The sequence below is a fragment of the Rhizopus delemar genome, genomic scaffold (genome assembly GCF_000149305.1).
Source record: "Rhizopus delemar RA 99-880 supercont3.3 genomic scaffold, whole genome shotgun sequence".
Classification (NCBI taxonomy): Eukaryota; Fungi; Mucoromycota; class Mucoromycetes; order Mucorales; family Rhizopodaceae; genus Rhizopus; species Rhizopus delemar.
Genome location: NW_027137829.1, coordinates 2,240,236 through 2,264,970, shown reverse-complemented (window position 1 = coordinate 2,264,970; position 24,735 = coordinate 2,240,236). Strand labels below are relative to the sequence as shown.

Below are 24,735 nucleotides of genomic sequence, written 5' to 3'. Positions count from 1 at the left end.
TAAACAACAGGTTATTCATTATATTATCTCTAGATTGATACTTGAAAAGTTTCTTGCTTGGTTTTGCTGTAAATATTAAAGCAAACATCTAACAAAGTTTATCGGAATTTAAACGGTTTACTATAATCCTAGTATGGCACAAACACAAATTATTGACACGTTGTCTTTAAAGTGATATAGCATGCATAGATCAGTAACATAATTTAAGAATACCCTAAGAAAGATAAAGAAAAGAAACAGTATACTTAATTTGTTAACTTTATGCTTCTATAAAATGGTGATAATCGTCTGTATTGTTTAATACACAAGTTAAAAACGATCGGTGTTACATAACTTTTTTGTTATTGGCTTATATTTAGACTTGGATTTTTTTTTTTGATATAAATACAGGTGAAGAGGGATTGTTTTTTATACATATTTTCTCCTTAATTCAAAAAAATGATGGAAATAGCTGAATTTGCGCTCGAATCATACCGCAGTACGTTGGAAAAGATACTACCGGTGCTTCAGAAGAAATCCAAAAAATCCTATATTGGTGCTGCCATCACATTGATTGTGCTTCATCGTATTTATTCTTACTTCAAAGTGCCTAAGAGGTTTCAACATCTACCCAAGTTATCTTATTTCCCCTCTGCAAAGTCTATCTTCAATAATGAGCCAATTTACGATCGATACAAGCGTTTGGTTTTTCCTGTGATCAAAGAAAATAATGGGATTTATGTTGTAAGATTAGACAATGATCTAAATAAAACAATCGATTCACGGCATTGTTTTTATAGAGCAAAATCTCATTTGATTGGACTGTTTACATTGCTAACCCAGTAGCTGCTAAGCATGTCTTGCTTAAGGCGGGTATGTTATAAACCTCAAGCTTCTATACACAATAATCTAACCTCTCTCTCTCTCTCTCTCATAAGACCTATATCCAAAATCCCATGATTTTTTGAAGATGTTGGGCTCCAACAGTCCGGTAGTACAATTCTTGGGTTATGATTCTGTTGGCTTGACGAATGGGCATGTTTGGAAGAATCAACGAAAGGTAAGGAAGAAAACTAACGTTTAAGCTTCAAGAACTATAACAGTTTAAATTTTACCTTTATAGCTTATGAACCCTGCTTTTCATCGCTCAATGCCTATAAACACAATGTCTACTGTCATACCTGACCTATTTTTTGTTATTGAAAAAGAAAACGGTACTATAGCTGTTCCCTCAGTAATGAGAGATTTTACTTTGGATGTCCTCGGTCTTACTGTTTTTGGTCAGTATTATATCAACATGCGCAAAAGCCTGACAGTTCTAACGCACAAAGATTAGGCTTTGACTTTAAAGCATTAAAAGGTGATCCTGATGAATGGACAAAGACGTTTACGTTGGCTAATGAAGGCTTATTTGATCCTATTTTGAATATTTTTGGTCCATTCAGCTTTATATTGACAGCTATTTTTCCTAAAAGAAGAGAGCAACTGAAGGCTGTTGCTAAATTGAATGGCAAATTGGAACAATTGATACATCAAAAACGTATGGAAATAGAAAATGGTGCTTATTCAAACACACCGGAAAATGAAAAAGACTTGGTAGCTTTGATGCTGGAAGCTGAAAAAAGAGGAGAAGGATTGACTAATGATTTGGAGCTTCGAGTAAATACACTTTGCTTTTCTAAAATTAAACACGAAATTCCTAATGTTGTTTTTATTAGCATAACATTGCTGGCTTCTTTTTGGCTGGTGAGTAAACAAATCACGTGTTTGTTACAGCTTAACTTACTCATTTTATTTTCTTAGGACACGACACCACTGCTAATGCCCTCTCTTTCTGTTTCTATAATCTTGCTAAAAATAAGGTATATTCACTTTCAAACATGTGCTCTAGCTTTCTATTAACAAAATTGAATTTGAATGTAGCATGTACAAAATAAATTAAGACAAGAAATTATTAGCGTTCTGGGCGATGATCCTAAAGACGTTGTACCCACTCTTGATCAACTAAAGGAAATGCCTTACTTAAACCTTGTTTTAAAAGAAGTAAATAACGGAATTATCATATGATATAATATGATATTTAGAAGAATTTTATTTTTATTAGAACCTTCGTCTTAATGGTCCTGCTGATAATATACTTCCAAGAGTTGCAGCAAAAGACATGGTTGTAGACGGTACATTTATTCCAAAAGGAGCAACAGTCAACATTGACATATATGGTATCCATCACAACCCAAAATTCTGGAACAACCCTGATGATTTCATTCCTGAAAGACTCGATGAAAATGGAGAACAAGACTCACATGATGGCCTAACCTGGTTGCCGTTTGGTAATGGTGCACGTCAATGTTTAGGTATGAATTTTAGTTTGACTGAGCAAAGGCTTTTATTGGTTATGATGAGTAAGTTTACATCGATTGATTTAACGCCATTTTCTCTTATATAACTAATTATGTGTATTAAATAGTAAGAAAATATGAAATCGATGTTCCCAAAGATTCTATTCATTATGAACGGGTTATCTTTGGATCCGAGACAACTCCTCCTAATTCTCTTGAATTAACATTCAAAAAGCGTTATTAATGTTCTTGTCAACTTACAGATGTAGTATTTTAATAAATTATATTCTTTTCTTTATTAATTTGTGTGTATTATAATATATCTAGGCTGTTGCTATAATTTTTTTTATAGGAACTGTGCTTAAAATGACATTTTATTGATTTTCATTCTTATTTTTTTTTTTTTTAATTTGAGCTTTCAATTTGAATATCATTGCAGTTCAATTGCTCTTTGATCTCTTTCGATAACACTGCCTTCTTTGAATTCATTTGCGGTTCTTACACCACTTAGTCAAAGCAACCATTTTATACTATGAATCATGATTGATTTGTTTTGAATGTTATATTATTGCTCAAAGCATAGTTGTATTATATCTAATAATAAAAGGCAAGTTGTTAGAAAGTTGCCTTGGATAGACGATATGCTACATATATCATTTTAATTATGAGATTGAAAGCTGAGTCGTAAATACTAAAAAAAAAGAAAAAAAGAAAAAGAAAAAAACAAGGGAAAAATAAGAAAGAAAAAGAGTATCATACAAGTTTGAAATGTCAGAGAACAATAGCGTAGTGTTACATGTGATATTTACTTGAATAAAAAATCATAAAATAATGTTTGCTGTACTATATTAATGATTATAAATTATTGATTAGAATACAGAAAAAGAAATACTATTTAGTTCTGAGTGCACATATATAACAGGTTGTTTTCTTCTTCGTCTCCTTCCTCATTCTCATAATAAGCCTTTATAATTTCCCATTCGTCTTCGCTCCAGTAATTATTTTCTTCATCTTCCGCATCCATTTCTTCTTGTATCATTTCATCATCATTTTCTGACATGGATTTAATCATTGATAGCATTTCACTTGCCTCATCAAGGCTTTCATTTCTAGTCTCATTCATCTCTTTATGACTAAGCATATTCTAGGTTTTTGAAACAAAATGGCTGAAGAAAAAGAAAAGGTCAAAAATGAGGGATCAAGGGAAAAAAAAAAAAAAAGCTTTTTTTTAATGGCCGCCTACCAAATCTGAGCTTTCCTCCATTGCCTGGTGTCGATCTTTACCAATTATATCATAAAATACACACGCATGCTACATGCCCTAAAAAGATCAAACACATTAATCAAACACATAAATTTTTTTATAACTTGAAACACTAGCTCACGACCTATTCCACAAAAGAAGGTTTTTTACAAGCCAATAAAAATTGTTCATGTTTCTCGTACGACATGAACAAACTGTTTTACTTTCTAGATTCTTTTCAATGTCATTATAAGACATTGTTTGAGTCACCTTTCCCCCAAAAAATCTAGATCAATCATTGGCGTTATTTACCTTATTGGTTAAATTATCATCTTTGACAAAACTTTGCTAAGTTTCTATCCAGTTATTAAGGGTTAATTGTATTCGGAACAAAATATTAAATCCGGGATGCAAACATTCAAATTAGGGCAATTGGTTTAAAAATCACATTTATATGATTAGATACTTTTCTTTGTAGCCTGTACGGATCAAAAATTGATTGGTGTACATATTATGGTCAAAATATTTAATATTATGTAGCTAATACATAAACATGCGAACGCATATTTAAAGAGAATAATTATATAAATAATCAAAGCTTATAAATTAGATTTCCTACTTTTTGTTATTGTACAACAAAACCAATCGAGTAAAACAGCTAGGGAATAATTAGCATCAAACTCACAACCGTAATATTGAACATAGTTGTAAAAGGGTAAAACATGAATTAATTTGATACAATTTATACTGGGATTGCAGTAGCTCATAGCTACTTTTATTCACAAGTTGGTACCAATCCCAGTAGATAAAGTTTTCAAATGAATAGCCACTGACTTTTATTTTGTAATGTTTACTGCAATCACACATTGTGAAAATAGATAAAGTATAGTTAAGTCCTTTTTTCTCTTGTAACTTTCCTTCTCTGATTGTTTTTTTTTCAATTTTTAGCAGTTGATTTATGAAGAGGATTACTTGTGCTTTTCTAAACGACGCTGTGACTCCTACAAGTATTGTTTAATATCAAATTTATTTTAGCTTTCTTATTCATATAAAGTATACAAGCCATGAATTCAACGTATTTATAACATTTTACAAAAATAATAATAAAAAAAACATTGCTTAATCAATAATTAACGAATCTTCTCGACTGTTTCAATTGTTCTATACATGAATAAAAGAAAAAGTATTAGAAGCAATGCAAAATAAATTGTTTTTAGGGATAATTGACTCTATTTTTTAGCATACTCATTTTCATTTCTTCCTTTTCTTTTTTTCTCGCTTTCTTAAAGTATATGAATTGATTTGAATGGGTTATTACTAACTCTATAATATCGTAACCTTTTGTCAACTTTAGAGGGCTTTGGAATGACGACAATAGTCATTTTGTTTAAAATTGAACAGTAAGGTGAAGACAGGAAGATGAGGCTATTAACAGGCTTAATGCTTACCTGTATATATTAAAGAATACAATCAAAGATGTCATAAAAGCAATAAAATGTCACGCATTAAATGAAGATATGTTTGCAGCAACTATAAGACTCTTGTGACTATCCAACGAAAAATGGACAGGTCGAAATGGGTAAGAATTCAGCTATTCAACGCTGGTATTTTTGATAGATATTGTATGTTTGGCATTAGCTAGCACGCGACGAGAAAGAAAACAGATGTGGATTTAACACAAAATGTGTTAGTCCTCCTCATTTGCTTTCTAGAACACTATTAATTATAATCAAATTACCTGTGAAAAAGCAAGCTGTTGAAGCACCAGATCATGCTTTTTAGTATATAATATTGCTGCTTGGGAAAGTTTTTATAAAAAAAACAGCAGAAAACAAGGTATGCTCTTTTGTTAATAAATAGCTTGTTTATTTTATACACATTAATTATTTAGACATGAATTAGACGGTACTGCATGTAAACTTTCACCGTAATTCAGATCCATTCATCTCATTATATATATTAATATAGCATGCTAAGTAACAAAAAAAAATGTCTTATTGTATTTCACACATCATATAAAATTTATATGCATCGCTTTAGTTATATTTTGGGTATAAAAATAAAGGGTTCTTCTTAGTTTACTTGCTGTTGTTGATGTAATCGTCTATTCTTCAGTAGAGTTGCTTTGTTCATATCGAGCTCAAACATATTGCGTCTTCTCCTGGATGTAGGCGTTGATATTATGTTTTCGTATGTGTATCTTTGTTCCTTATTAATTGGATATGTAGCAGCCGGTGCAACTCCTTTTCCATCTTGAACTAGTTGTTCTGCCATTGCTATAACTTCTTGTTGAATGCCATGAGTAGGATCATTTGTTTTAGTAATTGTCTGTTCTTCTTCTACATCGTCCTCTTCTGAAGTAGAATCATATCCCCCTGCAAACACACGACTAGAGGAAATATCAGCTGGTGTGCGCATTTTCTTTTCTTCTCCTATACGCTGCACAGCATATGTGATGTCTAAAATTTCTTTAATGGAAGTAATGCCAGGAGAGAATACGTCTGTTCTTTTAGTTGCTTTTGATGTTTTAGCAGGCTGAATAGCGAGATCGTCATTGATTTGGCTTTGTCTTGCATGCTCTTCATGTGCAGCTGCAGCTTTGATAGCAGCATTTTGCATAGCCTGTGCGCGAGGATCTGAGCTTGTCTTTGACTTAATTGCAGTTGGTGCTTCAGTGGCTTTCTTTGACACAGGAGGAGGAAACTGAGATCTGGTTATCCAAGGATGGTTGAAAAACTGTTCAACAGTATAACGCTTCTCGGGATCCACATTAAGCAAGTTACGAATCAAATCTTTTGCAGCAGGAGAAATAGGGTCCCACCAAGGACTAAGGAAAGTATATTCCCCTTTTGCTACTTTGTGCGTCAACGCACGAATAGATTCATCGTAAAAAGGAGGAAAACCACAAAGAATGGTATATAGCACACAGCCGATAGCCCACATATCTACTGCTTTAGAATATTTTTGATCTCGAACAATTTCAGGGGCAGTATAACCAACTGTACCACAGGGTGTCAATGTAGAACTATCCCAGATCACTTTAGATAGCCCAAAATCAGCAATTTTAACTACACCAATTCCTCCTCCTCCAACACCTTCTATAAACTCGCCTTCATCTACTTTATCTTCATCATCAAACAAATTTTTGATATTCTCACGCTGAACCCAAGGAATTGGTTCAAACAAAATATTCTCGGGCTTAATATCACTAATATATCACGTTAGATAAAGAAAATCCTTGCAAATAAATAACCATTAGTCTTACCGATGAACAACACCACACTCTTCGTGAAGATAACGAATACCTGCAGCTATTTGTGTAATAACATGTCTTGCAAGATCCTCACTTAAATACGTTAATTTCACAATTTGATGAAACAGTTCACCGCCTTTACATAATTCCAGGACCAGAAAATAGTAATCGTCTGATTCCAAAAACTGAACAAGTTGAACAATATTTTGATGTTTAACATTTCGCATAATTTGGACTTCTTTAAGAATATTGGCCCTTTCAGTAGCTTTTGTCTTCTTCTTCATGTTTGGATGTAGGTGTGCTTTTCCATTCTAATCAATTTTTAAAATCAGTCAACAAATAAAGGGGTTACTGCGGTTTCATTTGAATATCATTACCTCCGATGCGTCTAACTCTTTCTTTCTAACGACTTTGACGGCAACTTCTTTATCTGTCATTGTATCCCTTGCTTTAAATACATATGAAAATGCACCCCTAAACAATATAAATAAGTTATTATTATTATTATTATTATTATTATTTTTCGCTAAGCTTACTCTCCAATTTTTTCGAGCAATTCGTATCGTTCTAATCCTGGATATTGGGGGAGAACATTTTTACGATGTTTTTCTTCTTGAACAATACGAGTTGCCACATCTTTATTCTTTTGTTTTTCTTCTTCACCTATTTTTTGGGTGTAAGAGTATATAACTAGGGCGTTTTTTCAACCTTTACCTTTAGGGTATGTTTTTTTATGTTTAAATAAACTTTTTATTTGTGAAATCATTTTTTTTATCAAAATAATTCGATTGATGTAGAGTAAAAAAAGAAGTAATAAAACATGCTTTTTGATTATAAATTTTTTGGCAAATGACGTACGACACGAAATGACGTCAAAGTAATAGCTAAATATAGAAGATTGTGTGTTACAGTGTTTCCAAAGATAAGAATATTGTTTACCCAATGTCTTCGGAGTTGGTTGGTCTAGAGACTGAAGGAGTTCGGCCAAAGGAGTGTCTCGGCTAAGAAAAAAAGTTTGCCCGTAATTTACTTTGAGACCAATTTTTCCAGCCTCATATTGACAGTGATCGGATTTGGAATTTGGATTTCTATAAAAGTATAGACGATCTTGGGAATGGAACAATAAATAAATAAAATTTGCTTTGTATGATTATAAGGCATATTAAAAGAATCAAGAAATTGATCGTTTTTCAGTATTAGATCAATTCAGATATATTATTAGATATTTCAAGTGTTGACATGACTTAGTTTTGATTATTATTTTTTGGATTATCTTTGCTTAATGGAGCACTGAGACTCAGTAATAACCTAATCGTAGTAGGGAGTTGGTTGTATTTTCATCACTTCACAAAAAAATTTGTTCTTTTGGAGGGACCCTGCTTCTTTTAAGGGCACCTTGCATAATGATGGTATGAATACTGTCGTATGAGACGATGAGACTATTTGATTTTCACACTCATAGGCTAAAGCTCCCTTCTTATTGAAAGGGCTTGGGTGTAGATGTATAAAATTTACTGTTGGTGCTACTGTTGTATTTGTTTGCGTATCTTTCATAGTTTGATTAGTTTTCACAGTCTATACTGATTGATTGTGCCTCTGTAGTATCTTTTGTCGTCATACTGCTATGGAGCTTTTGCCTGTTTGAATTGGCGATTGTAACGCGTTCTTGGGGGCGTAAATGAAGATGCGTTTATACTTATAGTATTAGGATTAAGCGTCTATTCCACTGTTTTGAAAAATTACAGCTAAAGCTGCTTCTATAGTATAAGTAAGAAAGATTATGCTGAGTACAGGTATTATCTAAGATTTGATGAATCTTCTGTTTTAGACGTAATCTCTGAAGTCATAATCGGGCTATAAGAAGACAAAGTTTTCATCAATTTCTTGTAAATTTGGTTTGATTTGTTAAATTTTCTCCAATTCATCCTCCATTCATTAATAAGCTAATTTTGAGGAAAGAATTCTTGCGTCAAGCAGCAGCTGATTTATGCTATTTTTTAAGCACTGCTGCCGAATACGGAGTGAGGAGACACTTGCCTGTGAAAAGAGACACGTTGTTAAATTCCAATTTATCTTACAACTATTCCATGCCAAGTAAAATGTGAAAATTTGGTGGTAAATGTTGAATACAAGATGTTCAAGGCATATGAACAAGGTTTACGAATAGTGACTTGATGTTTCAAAGTCCGTAAAAATCTATGCAATAAAATGAATTTATGCAAATTGCATGACGTAAAAATTGTTCATGTCTCTAATTGATTTAGCCCCTTATTCTTTTCTACGCATTTTTTTTTTCTTTTCTTATGACTGGTAAAGATTATATTCCTGAAGAAATAAAAAAACTTGGGCTCTGTTCAACAATCCACAATATAAAGAGTCTTGGTGGAGGATGTATCAGCCAAGCTTCCTGTTATACAACAGATAGGGGAGACCTATTTATCAAAGTATGAAAGATGAAATAATATCTCAAAGTGTGAGCTTTATTCATATAAAACTGTATGTAGTCAAATAAAGATTCAAAGGCATCTCAATGGTTCAAAGCTGAGTCGTTAGCTCTTGAGCGTATCAATGAAATCGTACCTGGATTTGCACCAAAATCTATTCATTATCAAGAAACGGCACATGACAATCCAGCTTTTATTGTGACAGAATATATACCAATGACAAACAATACATCTAGTCGAGATATTCAGACAAAGATGGGAGTTAGTTTAGCTAAATTGCACTTAGGAAAGCAAAGTGATAAATTTGGTTTTGACGTTACTTCATTTTGTGGAACAACAGAACTAAACAACCAGTGGAATGAGGATTGGTGTCAGTTTTGGTGTAAACAGCGTATGGAACCATTGTTTAATCAGGTACGCGGTAAAAATCAAGACTTGGATGCCTGCGGGAAAGAACTGTGTTCCCGTATGGAACATTGGTTAGGATCCGACGCGTTACCTAAAATAAAACCTTCTTTAATACACGGAGACTTATGGAGTGGTAATTGGGCAATCCATGCAAAAACAAATCAGCCTGTCATTTTTGATCCCGCAGCCTATTATGGACACAACGAAGCTGAATTTGGTATGATGAAGATGTTTGGTGGTGTTAGTCAAGCATGTTTTGATGCATATGATGATACATTCGAATTTTCAGTGATTGAAGGAAGAGAAGAACGTGTGATGATATACGAGCTATACCATCACCTTAATCATTATGCTATGTTTGGAGGAAGTTATGGTGGAAGTTGTTTAGATATTATGGAAAGGTTATTATAAATAAATTTATTGTGAAACAGGATATGATGCAAATATACTTGTTGGGACAGGTGCCTGAGGTTGAAAGCCTTGGTTTCCAATATAATCACGGACACATAACATGTCGTTCATAATTGTATATGGCCACCCGGCAATTGCTGCACTATAAAAATAAAATGAGTGAGATGTACAATAATACATGCTTATTTTTTAACGTACGGTGAGTCAGGGGCTGAAGGGCGAAGAAGAAAAGTACGGTCAAAAGAGTATGGAGGTAAAGACTCTTCTTCCTTGAATTCGCCATGTAAACAAATCATTAACCCAACAGGCGTTTGATGAGCATCTACTATAAAGTCTTTGGTCTTTTCTAAATCATGCATTGTATTCGGTAATCTACAAAGTGCAGTTCCAATAGCATCAGGTCCAACTTGTAGCCCTTTGCCTTCTTGTTCTAAAAAGAGATATGAATAAATGAATTCTTTTAAAATATGTACACTGATCTTACTTTTTGATTTTCCCATCAGATTTCTACTTAAAAGGGTCCAAGTCAATTTTTCTTCGTCATCCATTAGCTTTTTCTTTTCTTTTCTTTTCAGCTTTTGCTGAGCACGGAGTTTAACATTACTTGCTACTGAAAATACTGAACTTGTATCATAAATAACAGATAATACGGACCTATCAGTATCAAATGAATGGTAGTATTTGTTCAAGAAATCAGTAGTAACAGATTGAGCAATATCATTATCAAAAAAGCTAGGCTGATTGTCTAATGGCAATACGCGACCAGTTTTATGTACTGATGCTACTTCTTGTTCTGTCAATTGTATGGGTGCAGCGTCTAGAACAACCAATGAAGGAAATCTTTTAACAATATTTCTAATGTATCCTCTATCATTATTTCTCTGCTTGATTTCAGATTCACGAAGTGGATTGCCTGTAAGGAGTAATTCTCTAAGGTTCTTCAGTTTTCCTGTTCCACTGATGGCCTCAAGGTTTTCATATTCCTTAATGAGGTTGTCTTGTAAGGATATGTTTTGAATATTTGGCAAGTATTGTGCTAATGTTGATATTTGTTGTACGTTCTTCAAATGGTTGCGGGCAAATGAAATAGAAACAATATCCTGAAACATTTCACCAGCAAGTTTCATCATAGCTGGGCCTACAATAGCGTTTGAACCTGGTGCACCAGGAGGACGAATAGCCGACTTCTTCAAGATAGGGTCGGAAGCCATATCGTCCAGATTTAAATATTTCAATTCACTGTTCCATCGACTCTTTAAGAAGTTTCTTAAAATATCAATAGTCGTTAGTTTGTTATTTTCAGGATTAGAAGGTTGGATGGCAGATGCAAAGGGTGAATTAGGATCAAAAAGACAGATTTGGAGTTGTTGAGTACCAAATATGTAGCCGTCCAAACGAATCAATATTCTAGCAATAACTGGATCACTCACAGTTAAAAGCATTTGCCCTTGATCTACTTTTGCATCTACTGCTTGCCATTGCTTTTTAGACTTTTGAACTAAAAATGGAATAACACCAGCTTCTGTTCCAGGTTCAAAACCTGAAATCTATTGGTTTATTAATTTTTGTTTTCTCAAGTTTGCATTCATTATATTACCAAAATATCAATTCTTTGTGTAGGGGTTGTATCCATTTTTGGTTCAGCAGCAGTGGCTTTCGGTCTACCATATGGATTGCTTCATAATAGAAATTGCGTGAGTTTTTCCTTCTAAAATTAAAATAGAGTTCACTTACAATCGCTTTCTATTCTTCTTTTTCTTTCCCATTCCGCCCATATCAATATCCTCTCCAAGATCTATAATTTTTTTCTTGTTTTCCGTCACAGTAACGCTTTTTCCAGAGGCTCTTGCCTTCAGAGCCAATCCTCTTGTAGCTTTTTTACTTGTAGCTGTTTGCCATTTCTCACTTTCTGCTGTATCTTTCTTAGCTGGTGTAGTTGAAGTGGTAGTTTTGGCGGTAGATCCACCAAACATTGCAAATAAACCTTTTGATTCTGACATTATTGTTAATCGATCAAAAAGCTAAAGAACAGAAAGAAAAAAAAATTAGGGGCTTAAAATTAGGACAACCGACCAATCAAATTCAAATAACTCGTCTTTGTATAAGTTCAAATGAGCCTCACCACCACTGATAACATGAACCTTAGACATATAGCTAGCCTTTTCAAATGTATGTTTTGTATGATGGAGAAGCTTCAAAACAATACGAAAATTTGTATGAAGCTGGACTGCATACAATGGCTTTATGATAAAAACATCCAGTTATGTCTATGTCATCACTGTTTTAATCCCCATTTTAAATTGCGTCACGAATCCTTTGCTGCTTCCCCCGGATTTGGGCACACTTAAATTTTTCTCTTTTTTTTTTTTTTTTTCTACTTTTTAGCGACCACTTGGAAGTAAATATGTCAAATATAAAAAAGAGAGAACTTTTTGTCAACTAAAACTTGTATTTATTTTTAATTTTTTTTTAAAAAAAAAAATTACATTAGGAAAGGAAACTTCTTAAACAAATCAAGTTACATTAATAATGTCTTCCACTCCAGAGGCCACCTTCACTCACAACAAATTTGTTGATCCCACTCCTCTTCCTGCTTCAGTTCCAAAGGTTGATGAAGTCGGTGCTACTTCAGCTCCTTTGAAGAGCGCCTCTTTTTTCATTGGACAATATTGTAAAGATTATAATGATGATTTCATGCTCTGTAAGAGTGAAAACAACAATCCTGAGCACTGTCTCAAAGAAGGAAGAAAAGTCACTAGATGTGCCATTGACTTGTAAGTGACTAAAATTATGTTTTGATCCGAGAAAATTAACTCCTTTGCAGGATTGCTAAGCTTAGAGAAAACTGTGGCAAAGAATTTGAAGCACACTGGCAATGTTTGGAAAACAACAACCAAGAATTGGGTGCTTGTCGTAAGCCTGAAGGTGTCTTCAATACCTGTGTTTTTGAAAAATTGGTAATTTATGCAAATATATATGAAGTTTCAGGATACAAATTAAATATTATAATAAATAGGGTTTGAAAAAGAACATTCCTGGATCTTCATAATGAGGAACGAAAGAATAAATGATTGTATCATTAGAACTTCTTTAAAATAAATTTAAACAGAGACAAAAGCAACATATCGAATTCAGTTTCCTGTTCCTTCGTTACAAAATTTTCATTGTCCTTTTTTTATTCATTTCAGAGACGATGACTTTTTTATATAAAGAAGATGTACTACTGTTACCATATGTTAATGATTATTGTTAATAATTTGATGCAGTTTAGTTTTAATTTATATATATGCAGTTATTCTTAAAATGCGGTTCCACTAAAAGCATCGGTCCTGTTAATAGTCCTGATATTGTTCAGTATACTGTTTAAACCAGTTGAGTCAATAAAAAGTGTAGTTTTATTCAATTATGCTTTTTATACTAAACTGTATTTTTATAGCTGTTACTGGTTGTGACTGCTATGATTTTATTTTTGAGTGGTGACATAAGAGGCAGTGGATTCCTATGTGCCAATTAACGCGTGTCCATTTTCATTTATTTTGATTTTTTTTAACCCTCAATTTATTATTAAATGTCTTCCTCAAGTCAGCCAGAACAAGATCCAAAGACCAAAGCCTTAAATGGCTATCGAAGAAGGCTTTTAGAGCATCGTGAATTGGATGCTAAACTTAAAGAGAGTAAAGATTCAGTTAAAATATTAGCATGTAAACCGCAGTGCCCCTTACTCTATTTTTATATAGTGCGTCTTGGATTAAGAAATCTCGACAAAGAATATGATAAATCCGAAGACGATATTAAAGCTTTACAAAGTGTTGGTCAAGTTATTGGTGAAGTGTTAAAGCAATTGGACGATGAACGATGTAGGTAGACATTTTATTCAATCCTCTTATTTTTGACATGAACATTGATATAATTTTATAGTCATTGTTAAGAACACCAGTGGGCCACGTTACGTTGTTGGATGTCGTAATACAATAGACAAAGAGAAGTTAAAGCAAGGAGCTCGTGTTGCACTTGACATGACTACTTTAACTATTATGCGAATTTTACCTCGTGAAGTCGATCCATTAGTATACAACATGTCGATGGAAGATCCTGGTGATGTCAGTTTTGCAGGCATTGGTGGACTTTCTGAACAAATCCGTGAACTTCGAGAAGTAAAATATTTCATTTCAGAAGATTTATGTACGAAAAAAAAAAAAAAAAACTCACATGTCGCATGTTAGGTGATTGAATTACCTTTGATGAACCCTGAATTATTTTTGCGTGTTGGAGTTAAACCGCCAAAGGGTGTATTGTTATATGGACCACCCGGTACAGGCAAAACCTTGTTGGCTAAGGCAGTTGCTAGCACTCTACAAGTGAACTTCTTAAAGGTTGTTTCCAGTGCTATTGTCGACAAGTATATTGGTGAAAGTGCTAGATTGATTAGAGAGATGTTTGGTTATGCAAAAGAGCATGAGCCTTGTATTATTTTTATGGATGAAATTGATGCCATTGGTGGCCGTCGTTTCTCTGAAGGTACATCTGCTGATAGAGAAATTCAACGTACTTTAATGGAATTATTAAATCAAATGGATGGTTTCGATTATCTTGGACAAACAAAACTTATCATGGCTACCAACAGGCCTGATACACTCGATCCTGCCTTGCTTCGACCTGGTAGATTGGATAGGAAGATTGAGATTCCATTACCCAACGAACAAGGTCGTTTGGAAATCTTGAAAATCCATGCTGGCCATATTGCAAAGCATGGCGATATAGATTATGAAGCTATTGTGAAGCTTTCGGATGGATTCAATGGAGCCGATTTAAGAAATGTGTGTACAGAAGCAGGAATGTTTGCTATTAGAGAAGAACGTGATTATTGTATTCAAGAAGACTTTATGAAAGCAGTAAGAAAACTTCAAGATGCGAAAAAACTGGAAACCAAGTTGGATTATGAGAAGATTTAATAAAAATGATTTCTTTATGTTTACAATTTATGTATTTTTCTTGTAATTGTGCATGCTAATATCAAAAATAATGACAAAGCTTGTTTTGTATAGCCATGATACCATTTTTCTAGGCTCGTGCTCGCTTTTGCCATAGTCCTACAACTTAAATCTAGCTAGGAAGAAAAATAAGTTGCTTTTTGAACAATGGCACTTTCAGCTTTGAGTATTTTTTTCAGCCATTTACATTGGAACTCGTTTGGATAGTAAATGCGACTGCTGTCTTTAAAAAAAGAATATTAACAAGGAAAATTAGTTTCTTTTACTATTTAGACATAAATTCCATAAATGGTTCGTAAAGCACCTTGTCAAAGTAATAAGATTATAAAGAGAGAAATGATAAAAACAATTAACATGTATCTTTAGATTGTAAATATAGTCGAAGAAAATGTGAAAGAAGTAACGATTCTGAGTTTTGTTCTCGCTGTATCAGATTAAAAAAGGTATGCAAACCACAAACTACCTCTTCTAGCAGCAGCAGTTCCAGTGTTGAGGACGATGAAAATATTGCTAGTGAAAAGTATAACGATTTGTGTCAACAAATCAATGAAATGCAAATTGAAATGCAAGAGCTTGAAAAAAGTTTAATCAAGCAAAAATCCACAGCAGTCGTTAAACAAGAACAAGTTTGGAACCTTCGGCTTGAAAATGGACAGATTATATTAGACAGCGAGATCAAAAGTTTTCAAGAATTCCAACTTTATGCACACTCCTTTATGCGCTATTTATCACCATTTGGAAAGACCTTTCAAACGACTTCACTGATATTTAAAAAAACTAACTCAAGTATCTTGCAAAAGGCAATGTTGACATTTTCTACATTGGCAAGTACTAAAAATGAATATGTCAAGGATAAATATGCGGATAATTGTATTACGCAATGCATACAGCCAAGCATGTTTGTGGATAAATTGATTGATATCTATTTTCAGTGCTTTAACAACTTTGTACCAATACTCCACCAAAGCAGCTATAGAAAGCATATCCAAACGATCGAAAATAAGTTGGAAGACCCTATCATATTAGCTATCTGTACGGCTGCTTCTGTCTATACCTGCCCACACAATATTTTTAATTCTCATGAGAAGCGATACTTTGGTGAATACTTTTATGCCAGATGCATGGAGAAGCTAATTGATATATTTGATGAGCCTGGCAAAGAACTCGAATCGCTCATTATTATAAACATTTTACAATCATTTATGTTCATCACAATGAAATTCAACGAATGTAGGAAATGGGCTAGTGTAGGTGCTTGTCTTGCAACAACCCTACGAAATATTTATCCAGATTGTAAAAATGGGAGAAACTTGCTTGACGAAACAACTAGAGCTATGTATGCGACTATTCACCGTAACTGCATTTATGGATTTTCCATACTACAATTGATAAATTTCGGTGCGAATGAGACCTATGACTGCTTTGAAAAAATCCAGGAACCCCTTGATGTTTTACCTGATGAGCCTGAGCTTGTGATGAATATAGTGGAAACGATCAATCACGTTATGCAGTTAGAGAGACATCCTTTGACAAGAGCTACTAACCAGCAATCAAGGCTCTTTATGCGTGGAAAAGCTATGGAATTGACATTAGAAGATATTATACAATTTGAAACAGTAGTTTCAGAATGGTGGTATGGGTTGCCTGAACATTTGAAGATTAGCAAAAATCGATTTGATTGTACAAAGGAACTTATCGAAAGTTGTTTCGATCCCCGGAAGCTATTGATGAGTATTTATGCTCATAGCTTAACTATAAATGTTCAAGTAAACTTTTTCTATCCAGAATTAGGAAGTACTGTGCATCAGATTGTAAAGGACAAAGCAAACTATTTAGTGATACATGCATCACAAATGGTCTTAGCTGCAGTAAAACGAATTCAACAATTGAATGCATTTTGTTTTTGTAAGTTTATACTTTTATAAACAAACGAAAAAGGCCTTAAAACAATATTTTTTAGCTCCAGCAAAGTTATTGATAAGAATTATAGATGCACTTGTGTCTTTAATGCATTCTAGTGATACAGACATTAAGTTAAAGATAAATATTGAAGAGTTTATGAAAGAATTCAGAAAGTCGGTTTCGCCAGACCATCACTCATTTTCGCACTCTCCACTTTTTTCACGCGTTACATCAGATACGGCTGAAGCATCTACATCCCTTCATAGCATCTATAAGCATTATCCACTACCTACTGAAGCGCTAATTTTTGATGTTGTACATAGTTCAGTCATGGACACCTTCAAATCATAAAGCATATATCATTTCTTTGATGTTATATCCTATCTTTGTATTTAATAATAATAATAAAATTATATTATTTAAAATGTATTTGCAAGTTTATACACAAATAGAATCCTAGTGCTCACTGATAAATACCCTTTTTGTAATGAAAAGAATAAAAAAGTATTGATTTAAACATTAAGACCATCAGCCTTTTATTCGACAAAGATAGATAAGCTTGAAAGTCAAAGGTGGAATTAGTTTTCACATCTGTTCACTATATAAAATATATGTTTTTTTTTTAAAAAAAAAATCTAAGCAACATCATTAAAGCGATTTATTTCTACTTTCAACATTTTTGTAGCCACAGAATAATGAAGACAAAATATTAAAATATGACACATAAAAGATTTGATAAATTGTAATTAGCATGTATTCCAGATGTTCATTCAAGAATAAATCTTGTTGGCTTTTTTATGTCTCACAGATGGAAAGGGGGTACGCAAAAAAATAAAAATCGCATGGCTAACGGATATTAACCTTGATTCGGTTCATTTCCTTCTTTGGTCAGATGTTTGGACTTGAAAAGTTAGTCTGAACTTTGAAAATCAACGGCTAATACATACATTATGTTGTACGAAGCCATGCTTTTTTTATTTGCCCCCGTTTGTATCTCATCAACCTTAATGACATTTGTGGGTACATACTGAGAGATAAATGCATGAAAGAATAAAAAATTGAAGCTATCAACTGGTCTTCATCATTTTTTTTTCTTTAGAAAGAAGGAAGACAGAAAATGGCTTGACAAATATTCATTTCGGAATGGGCGGTGTACAAAATCAGAGTGGCTTCAAAGCCATTAAAGAGGAGAGATGGTGTATTTGCATGCTTCATTTCTCGAGTAACCCGATATGACTAATAACTCTGAGACTTCATTTTATTAAAAAAAAAAATCAAATTTAAAAAAAGAAACTTATGTCCTATATTCAGATGCTTGCGTTGTATGGCAATGTGGGTTACGTGCCCTTGAATACACATATTCATGTTTCAAACAAGTCAATAACATTCCTCATTAAAATGTCATTCTAGTTTGTATCATTACTGAATGATAGCTAAGAAGGATGTATATATAAAATTAGCAATTGCTTTTTTAACTTATATCTGTCAAATGAAGCAATTTATCAAATGAATATTATTGGATTAAAATACCTCCTTTCAGGGAGAGTGTATTGGTTTAATGTTGTACATGATATGATATACTTGAAAAGAAATAACAGTAATTAAAAATTTAATAAAACAAGAGGAGCTTTGTTTGATAAGTAGAGATGAATGAGTTACTTGTTGAGAAGAAAGATGGACAGTGGATGACGAAACGTTGCTTTTTATTTTAGATAATCATATGAAACTATTCAACGCAATACTTTTGTATTTATTCAAGCCCTTGACAGCATTAAATCTCGTCTTTAGTATCTGATTATATTATTGCTTTTGCTATATGCAATAAAAATCGAATTCTTTACAGTTAACAAGGACAACAAACAATCTATAAAATGCTTACCAATTGATTATCATTACAATCTATGATAACAAGAGAGAAAGAGAGAGAGATTGAGTAATGTCCAATCATATTGCTTTAAAGATGGGAAAAAGAGAACAATTAATTGTTTACTGAACACAAGATCTATGAATTAAGGAGAAAAGGAGAGAATGTGTTGTACAAATGCAAGTCAATTAATTCTGAAACAGGCAGGTTACAAACAAAACTAATTAGAGCTGTCAAAGATGTACAAAAAGTTTACATTTTATTTATTTTAATCCATAAAAAAAAGGGGAAGCCAGTCCCACAAAAATGAGTTTTGAATACAAGGTATATATGAAGATTGATTGTTTAAATGAATAATTATGCCCAAGACCAAGTAATTGAAACACGACCTTGAGAAAGACTAGCAATCTTTTGGAAAGCAGCAGGACTCATATCCACATCACCACTTGCACAACCAGGACAAGTATCAACAATTTTAACAGTAACAGAGCCCTTGGGTCCCTTGACCTTGATAGATTTGCCACAGTTAGGATTTTTGTTTGAATTAGCACCATTAGCCATTTGGACATGATTTAATGCTGCGATCATATCACTTGAATCATTAGTCCAACCACAAGATCCTAAACCAGGAGCGTAAAATGTACCATCACCAGAATAAGATGATCTCGTAACTAATTGAGAAGAACCAGCTTCATTTTTAATTGGGGCAGCAGAGATCAAATAAGCAAGAAAAGCGATAGCAGTGAAGAGAATGAATTTAATAGACATTTTGAATAAGTGAATGAGAACAGTAAAGAAAAAGTAAGAAACTTGATCTCATTTACTTTTATATTAAATTAATTTAATGACCGACTCGAGCCTCTTTCTCTCTCACTTTAAAGTGGAGTACCTTGTAAAGACCCGATCCTTCACCCCCGATCCTTGGGCCCTTCTAGTAAACAGAAAAGAGAAAAGCAGGCCTGGGTTTAATTGTTATGGAAACAGCATTCGTCACTCCCGATCGAATATGGAATGTCTTTTTATGGTTAATTGCATTATAAAAAAATTTTCTTTGTGCACACAAAAACATTCAAACATAATTGACATTAAATTATTCTTCGCCGGACATGACGCAAAAAAAGGTGAAAAAGAACATTGAGATGATTGTCGCACAATAATTAAACTTTTTTTTTTTTTTTATTTTTCTACGCAATGCCACATTGTATTAATAATAATCGTTCACATTATTTGACAACATTTGATTCATTCATTTATTCTTTTCGAAAACAACAAAGTGTTTTTCATTCTTTTGTGTCTTGTATTGATTTGCCCAAGATAAAGAATGAGCAATTCTTTATACAAAAAAAGAACTTTTTGTTTCAAAAATAATTCCATGTAACACGATATAAGGACACGACATGTAATTGATCAGATTTTCGCGTTTAAATGACAGCTAGTGGACCGGGTGTCCTTCTTTAAACACAGGAAATTCTTTTTTTTCTACATGTGGGCCTTCCTCTCCCCCCCCCCCTAAGTTTGTATCAAAATATAAAGTAAACAATATTTATTAATAATATGAGTTTTGGTATGTCTTCAAAGTTATGTAATATTCTGCCTACTAAATAAGTGTCTTCTCTTACAGTTTCCATCCACTGCTTCATATATCCTACTGCTAGACATAAAGCATAGTAGATGAAAAAAACAGCAGACACACAAGGATAAACGCTTCGAATCAAATCAATTGGATCTTTGTCTGAAAGCTTAAAATAATGCCTATTCGCTTCCACAATGGCATACGGAAACAAGATCATGAGTAAGATGATAGAAGTAAAAGGAATAATGACCTCTTTCAATTCTTGATTAAGATTGAAATTTGATATGCCCTGACTTGACAGCTATGTACATTGACTCAATACTAACCACTTGTTATCTTAAATTGCACTTACTCTAGTCATTGATATATTTAAGGGATGTGTGGCTGGTAAGACACGTTGACAAATGATTTGAAATAGCGCCAAACAGACCAGTCCATTTGCCCAGACAAAGATGGGCTGTATGACAAGTACTTGGGAATCTTGTGTTGGGATATTGATATATAATTCAAGTGTAAGTCCAAATAGTAGAGGTATAACCAATCCGAATAGTATCAGGGTTGCTATTAAATTGAATACCTATTTATATACATAAAATAAGAATAAAAGTCTTGAGACAATAAGAAAGACCTTACCCATTTTGATAAGTTACGAAAAGAAATCGAACCCATCGTCATCCTCACTGCTTCAATCAAAGATAAGAAAAGACATCCTAAAAAGTGAGAATAAGCATCATGTACTGGCCTTGAAATCAACTTTCTTCCAATCGATATGGGCAGTAAAATAAGAACAAACAAGACAAATAAATGAATTGACACCCAAAGAGTGAGTAGCATGCTGAACACACGTATCTTAAAGTGGGGCGGTGCATATACCAGGGTTGTATTTGCTTCCAATTCTTCACGGTTCCTTGCTGCGGGATGTCCGCCTATGGGTTCTTGACTGACGGGGTCTGCAGGGACCAGCATAGATCTTCCGGGAAGATAAGAATGTACTCGGTCGTGTTTTGGTACAACAAGGAGTTGCCCAGTTCGTTCGAAACGTAACACATCCTGTTGGTTTTCTTGAGGGTTGTACCTTGGTCGTCGGAGTCTTGAGGTCCATGTCTTGTAAAAGATGTCGCCTTCTTCATCCAATGGTCGTGAACCCAAAAAGAAGGACGTAAGACGAAATTGGTGCAACAGTTGCTTGGTCCAGGCAGTCAGTAGTCGTTCTAGTTTCTCACCGTGATTGACATAGGAAACAATGCATGGTGCGATGTATAGAATGGCTAGTAAATCAAAGGGAACAGTAAATAAGGGTTCACTAATCAAATAAATGAGATTTCAGCAGTAAAGTGGAGTATGACAAACATTTCATGTACTTACGAATAGTTCCATGTTAAAGGTAAAAGATAGCCATTCATCAACAAAGCAGCTAATCGAGCAAAGAAACCTATGCCAGCAAGAATGACCGAGATATAGACGGTTGCTACTAAACACAGCTTCTTGAATTGCGACCAAATTGATCTCTCTATTAATTCCTTCATTGCATGAAACTGAGGATCGTTTGGATCTCGAATAAACCAGATAACACCTGGACGGAACACACCTCTAAAGAAGCTGACTGTCGTTGTAAAGAGAAACATAAAGACTGTGCCTGTAACCCAATGTAAAAAGAGAGAAGCTACAGGTGCACACATAAAATAATTCTTGAGTTGATCTAGTCCCTCTTGTGCGCTTCTGAAAAAGAGTGGCGGTAAAGCGGAGAGATCAATCAAGTATCCGCATCCAATAGGGAAAATGATAAGTTCTGTAATGATGAACAAAGTGACTTTCATACAAAGACAAGATTGATAAATTGCTTGACGTGCTGTGCGTCCAATACGAGAATAATGATGCGTTTGTGATAAATAAATGATACCAATGAAGGCCACAGTCGCGTAACCAGTCAAAATGCAGCCGGTAATTTTTATATAGTTATCACTAGAAGGCATATCGAGAAAGTATCGATAAACAATGTGCCAGGCGTTGCTCAATGCATTTGTAGATACCGATGCCGATGAAGATGATGTTTGTGTTGATTGATGAAGATGTATGAATGCAGAGTAAAGCGCAGACCGAATTGATAAAGGTATATGCTGTGTGATTTGATCGAGTAAATAATCCAATGCAGGATCCAGTAAACTTCTAAGTACTTGAATTGAGTACTCCAATAGTTTCCATGGTTGAAACTTTTATAAAAGCAATAAGCAATCTCTAACCATTTAAATTAAATAGCTCCTTTTACCATGATAAATGACGTGCCAATCATATAAGGGACCCATATACCAATTTCAAGACTCATGCATAATAATAAAGTTATTAGACTTGCGTTTTGAAACAAGTTGAGGATATTGCCTTTGATGCCAATGCCTTGTAATAAACCATTCACATCATCTACTCCAGCCACTATCTCTTCTTCATTTACATTGTTATTATTGTTCATAAAATGGATAACATCATCATCATCTATTCCTTCATTTGCAACTTCTGGCATTCGTTGTTGTTGTTGTTGAATATCATCTATAAATGGTACATTTTGTTCCAGCCATTCATGTAGTAAAAGAGCAATGATAGATAAAAGAGCAAAGCTAAACCCAATAATCCATCCCTTCATGCAATCATAAAGTATTGTCTCTAAATTCCACTGGTATTTTGCTTGTTTGGGTATATCAACTAAAGGACGAAATAAGATTCGAGACAGGATCCGCTGTGTGCCGACAGAAGACCAAGCAGAGAACCGCCACCACCAAAAAGTGACATAGGGCACTAAACCTAGCCAGACAAAGAGAGATAAAGTTACACGGATTGAATAATAAAATGAAATACAAATCATGTAAGTCATCCGTCTGATCAATTGTAGTTTTGGTATCGTATTTGGCATATCTTTCTTGTATATTGGCGTGAATTTGAATGAATAATTGCATAATTCACAATATTTCTTTTTGCTGTGTTCTAACCAATCCATTAAACTATATTTAATTAAATTAAAAAAATACTCTTTAGGTTTACTTTAAATAATACCAATTTTGATGAACATAACGTATACTTCCAGAGCATTTACATGGATAATATAATGGATCTTCTGTTGTACCTTCTCCTCGACACACTCTACATATTTCTAAATCATTTTTTAATATCAAATTTATTTAGTCTATTTTACTTGCCTTCTTCCATTTGCATTTTTTATATGAAAGAAGAAGAAGAAGAAAAAAAAAATAGTGAGTTGCATACACAATACTTGTGAATACAAAAATAAAAATGAACCAATAAAAAAAAAATAATTATTTGACGAGGTCACATTTTGCATCTTTACTGTGCGGGGTTCAAGCTTTATTCATGCTTTTTTTTTGTTGATTTTTATTTAGAAAATATAATAGGAGTCGCTCGTCTGAAAGTGGTGTAAACCAAAAGAAACAGAATATAAACGATTGAACTCGCTAGTCAAGGTTGTGTCTACCCCTTTTTGAGGGTAAGTTGAACTCTAACCGACAAATAGAATTTTGAATTCAAGCATATTCTTTGACATTGTCTACTAATGGTATAAATAACAATCACAATTAACAACGATAAAAGAGATGTCTTTTATTCATAATAATAACAATAATAGAGTGTGTAGAATAACAATGGGCTAAATAAACTTAATTTTCAACTTGTTCTATATCATCTTTTTTACCTTTATATTGTGTGCTCATAACTTTTCAATGAATAATGAATTTCGTACGCTATCTTCTGGACGGTCTAATAGACATATTGTGAATAATACAGATACAGTGACTGAATTAAAGAAGTTTCTTTTAAAAATAGCATAGAATACATTAAAAAGAAAATTGTTTGAATCAAGACCATGGTATATATCGAATGCTGTATTGTATTGATATAATTGAAATATCAAGTATTAATACTTCTTTTTTTTTATATCAACATAAGGCACTTTCCAATATTATTCTTATTGATAAAATCTCAAATCACAAACTACTAACAGCTAAATAAACATATCAAATGATAAAACAAGAGTTTACAAAAACATAATCGTGGCAAAAAGTTTGATGAAAAATTAAACAAGGAGTTAAACATATATTAGAGATAGATAGAATACGATTAGATAGTACGCAAAGAAGCTATTGTTGTATTTTGGACCAGAAGTACTTTATGATACTGATGATGGAGCAGATGAAGAGGTAAAACAAACGGATATCAAATCAAGTATTAAATTGTTAAAGTTGGCTAGAAAAGCAAATACATGCGATATGGAAACTAATGAGACCATTATCAATGCTATTCCTGCAACTACCAAAAATAGACTAAAC

At 33.4% G+C, this 24,735-nt stretch overlaps 11 protein-coding genes across 11 annotated transcripts; 6 read left to right on the top strand and 5 right to left on the bottom strand.

Annotated features, from left to right (window-relative positions):
- Positions 1-438: 438 nt before the first annotated feature.
- On the top strand, positions 439-2,562 carry RO3G_05077 (uncharacterized protein; the record flags this gene model as incomplete). Its single annotated transcript, XM_067659667.1, has 10 exons — positions 439-723; positions 780-852; positions 918-1,039; positions 1,103-1,259; positions 1,316-1,638; positions 1,698-1,725; positions 1,783-1,841; positions 1,903-2,022; positions 2,084-2,381; positions 2,447-2,562. 10 exons carry the CDS (start codon positions 439-441, stop codon positions 2,560-2,562), a joined length of 1,581 nt encoding a protein of 526 aa, XP_067515768.1.
- A 651-nt stretch (positions 2,563-3,213) lies between these two features.
- Positions 3,214-3,819, bottom strand: RO3G_05076 (uncharacterized protein; the record flags this gene model as incomplete). Its single annotated transcript, XM_067659666.1, has 3 exons — positions 3,214-3,462; positions 3,562-3,596; positions 3,786-3,819. The coding sequence occupies 3 exons, from the start codon at positions 3,817-3,819 to the stop codon at positions 3,214-3,216; spliced, it is 318 nt and encodes a 105-aa protein (XP_067515767.1).
- A 1,303-nt stretch (positions 3,820-5,122) lies between these two features.
- RO3G_05075 (uncharacterized protein) lies at positions 5,123-5,343 on the top strand (the record flags this gene model as incomplete). Its single annotated transcript, XM_067659665.1, has 2 exons — positions 5,123-5,140; positions 5,200-5,343. 2 exons carry the CDS (start codon positions 5,123-5,125, stop codon positions 5,341-5,343), a joined length of 162 nt encoding a protein of 53 aa, XP_067515766.1.
- A 291-nt stretch (positions 5,344-5,634) lies between these two features.
- On the bottom strand, positions 5,635-7,580 carry RO3G_05074 (uncharacterized protein; the record flags this gene model as incomplete). Its single annotated transcript, XM_067659664.1, has 5 exons — positions 5,635-6,769; positions 6,827-7,125; positions 7,192-7,288; positions 7,351-7,477; positions 7,529-7,580. 5 exons carry the CDS (start codon positions 7,578-7,580, stop codon positions 5,635-5,637), a joined length of 1,710 nt encoding a protein of 569 aa, XP_067515765.1.
- Positions 7,581-9,117: 1,537 nt separating this feature from the next.
- Positions 9,118-10,077, top strand: RO3G_05073 (uncharacterized protein; the record flags this gene model as incomplete). Its single annotated transcript, XM_067659663.1, has 3 exons — positions 9,118-9,124; positions 9,268-9,287; positions 9,319-10,077. The coding sequence occupies 3 exons, from the start codon at positions 9,118-9,120 to the stop codon at positions 10,075-10,077; spliced, it is 786 nt and encodes a 261-aa protein (XP_067515764.1).
- A 6-nt stretch (positions 10,078-10,083) lies between these two features.
- Positions 10,084-12,077, bottom strand: RO3G_05072 (uncharacterized protein; the record flags this gene model as incomplete). Its single annotated transcript, XM_067659662.1, has 5 exons — positions 10,084-10,219; positions 10,276-10,507; positions 10,562-11,624; positions 11,675-11,753; positions 11,812-12,077. 5 exons carry the CDS (start codon positions 12,075-12,077, stop codon positions 10,084-10,086), a joined length of 1,776 nt encoding a protein of 591 aa, XP_067515763.1.
- Positions 12,078-12,606: 529 nt separating this feature from the next.
- RO3G_05071 (uncharacterized protein) lies at positions 12,607-13,126 on the top strand (the record flags this gene model as incomplete). Its single annotated transcript, XM_067659661.1, has 3 exons — positions 12,607-12,851; positions 12,902-13,034; positions 13,094-13,126. The coding sequence occupies 3 exons, from the start codon at positions 12,607-12,609 to the stop codon at positions 13,124-13,126; spliced, it is 411 nt and encodes a 136-aa protein (XP_067515762.1).
- Positions 13,127-13,645: 519 nt separating this feature from the next.
- Positions 13,646-15,029, top strand: RO3G_05070 (26S protease regulatory subunit 10B; the record flags this gene model as incomplete). The annotated part of the gene is made up of 4 exons (XM_067659660.1): positions 13,646-13,751; positions 13,815-13,934; positions 13,996-14,231; positions 14,301-15,029. 4 exons carry the CDS (start codon positions 13,646-13,648, stop codon positions 15,027-15,029), a joined length of 1,191 nt encoding a protein of 396 aa, XP_067515761.1.
- Positions 15,030-15,356: 327 nt separating this feature from the next.
- Positions 15,357-17,046, top strand: RO3G_05069 (uncharacterized protein; the record flags this gene model as incomplete). Its single annotated transcript, XM_067659659.1, has 3 exons — positions 15,357-15,381; positions 15,435-16,936; positions 17,029-17,046. The coding sequence occupies 3 exons, from the start codon at positions 15,357-15,359 to the stop codon at positions 17,044-17,046; spliced, it is 1,545 nt and encodes a 514-aa protein (XP_067515760.1).
- Positions 17,047-19,191: 2,145 nt separating this feature from the next.
- RO3G_05068 (uncharacterized protein) lies at positions 19,192-19,602 on the bottom strand (the record flags this gene model as incomplete). The annotated part of the gene is made up of 1 exon (XM_067659658.1): positions 19,192-19,602. One exon carries the CDS (start codon positions 19,600-19,602, stop codon positions 19,192-19,194), a length of 411 nt encoding a protein of 136 aa, XP_067515759.1.
- Positions 19,603-20,114: 512 nt separating this feature from the next.
- RO3G_05067 (uncharacterized protein) lies at positions 20,115-23,608 on the bottom strand (the record flags this gene model as incomplete). The annotated part of the gene is made up of 8 exons (XM_067659657.1): positions 20,115-20,165; positions 20,454-20,708; positions 20,760-20,984; positions 21,281-21,710; positions 21,773-22,617; positions 22,674-23,397; positions 23,438-23,536; positions 23,589-23,608. 8 exons carry the CDS (start codon positions 23,606-23,608, stop codon positions 20,115-20,117), a joined length of 2,649 nt encoding a protein of 882 aa, XP_067515758.1.
- Positions 23,609-24,735: the final 1,127 nt, after the last annotated feature.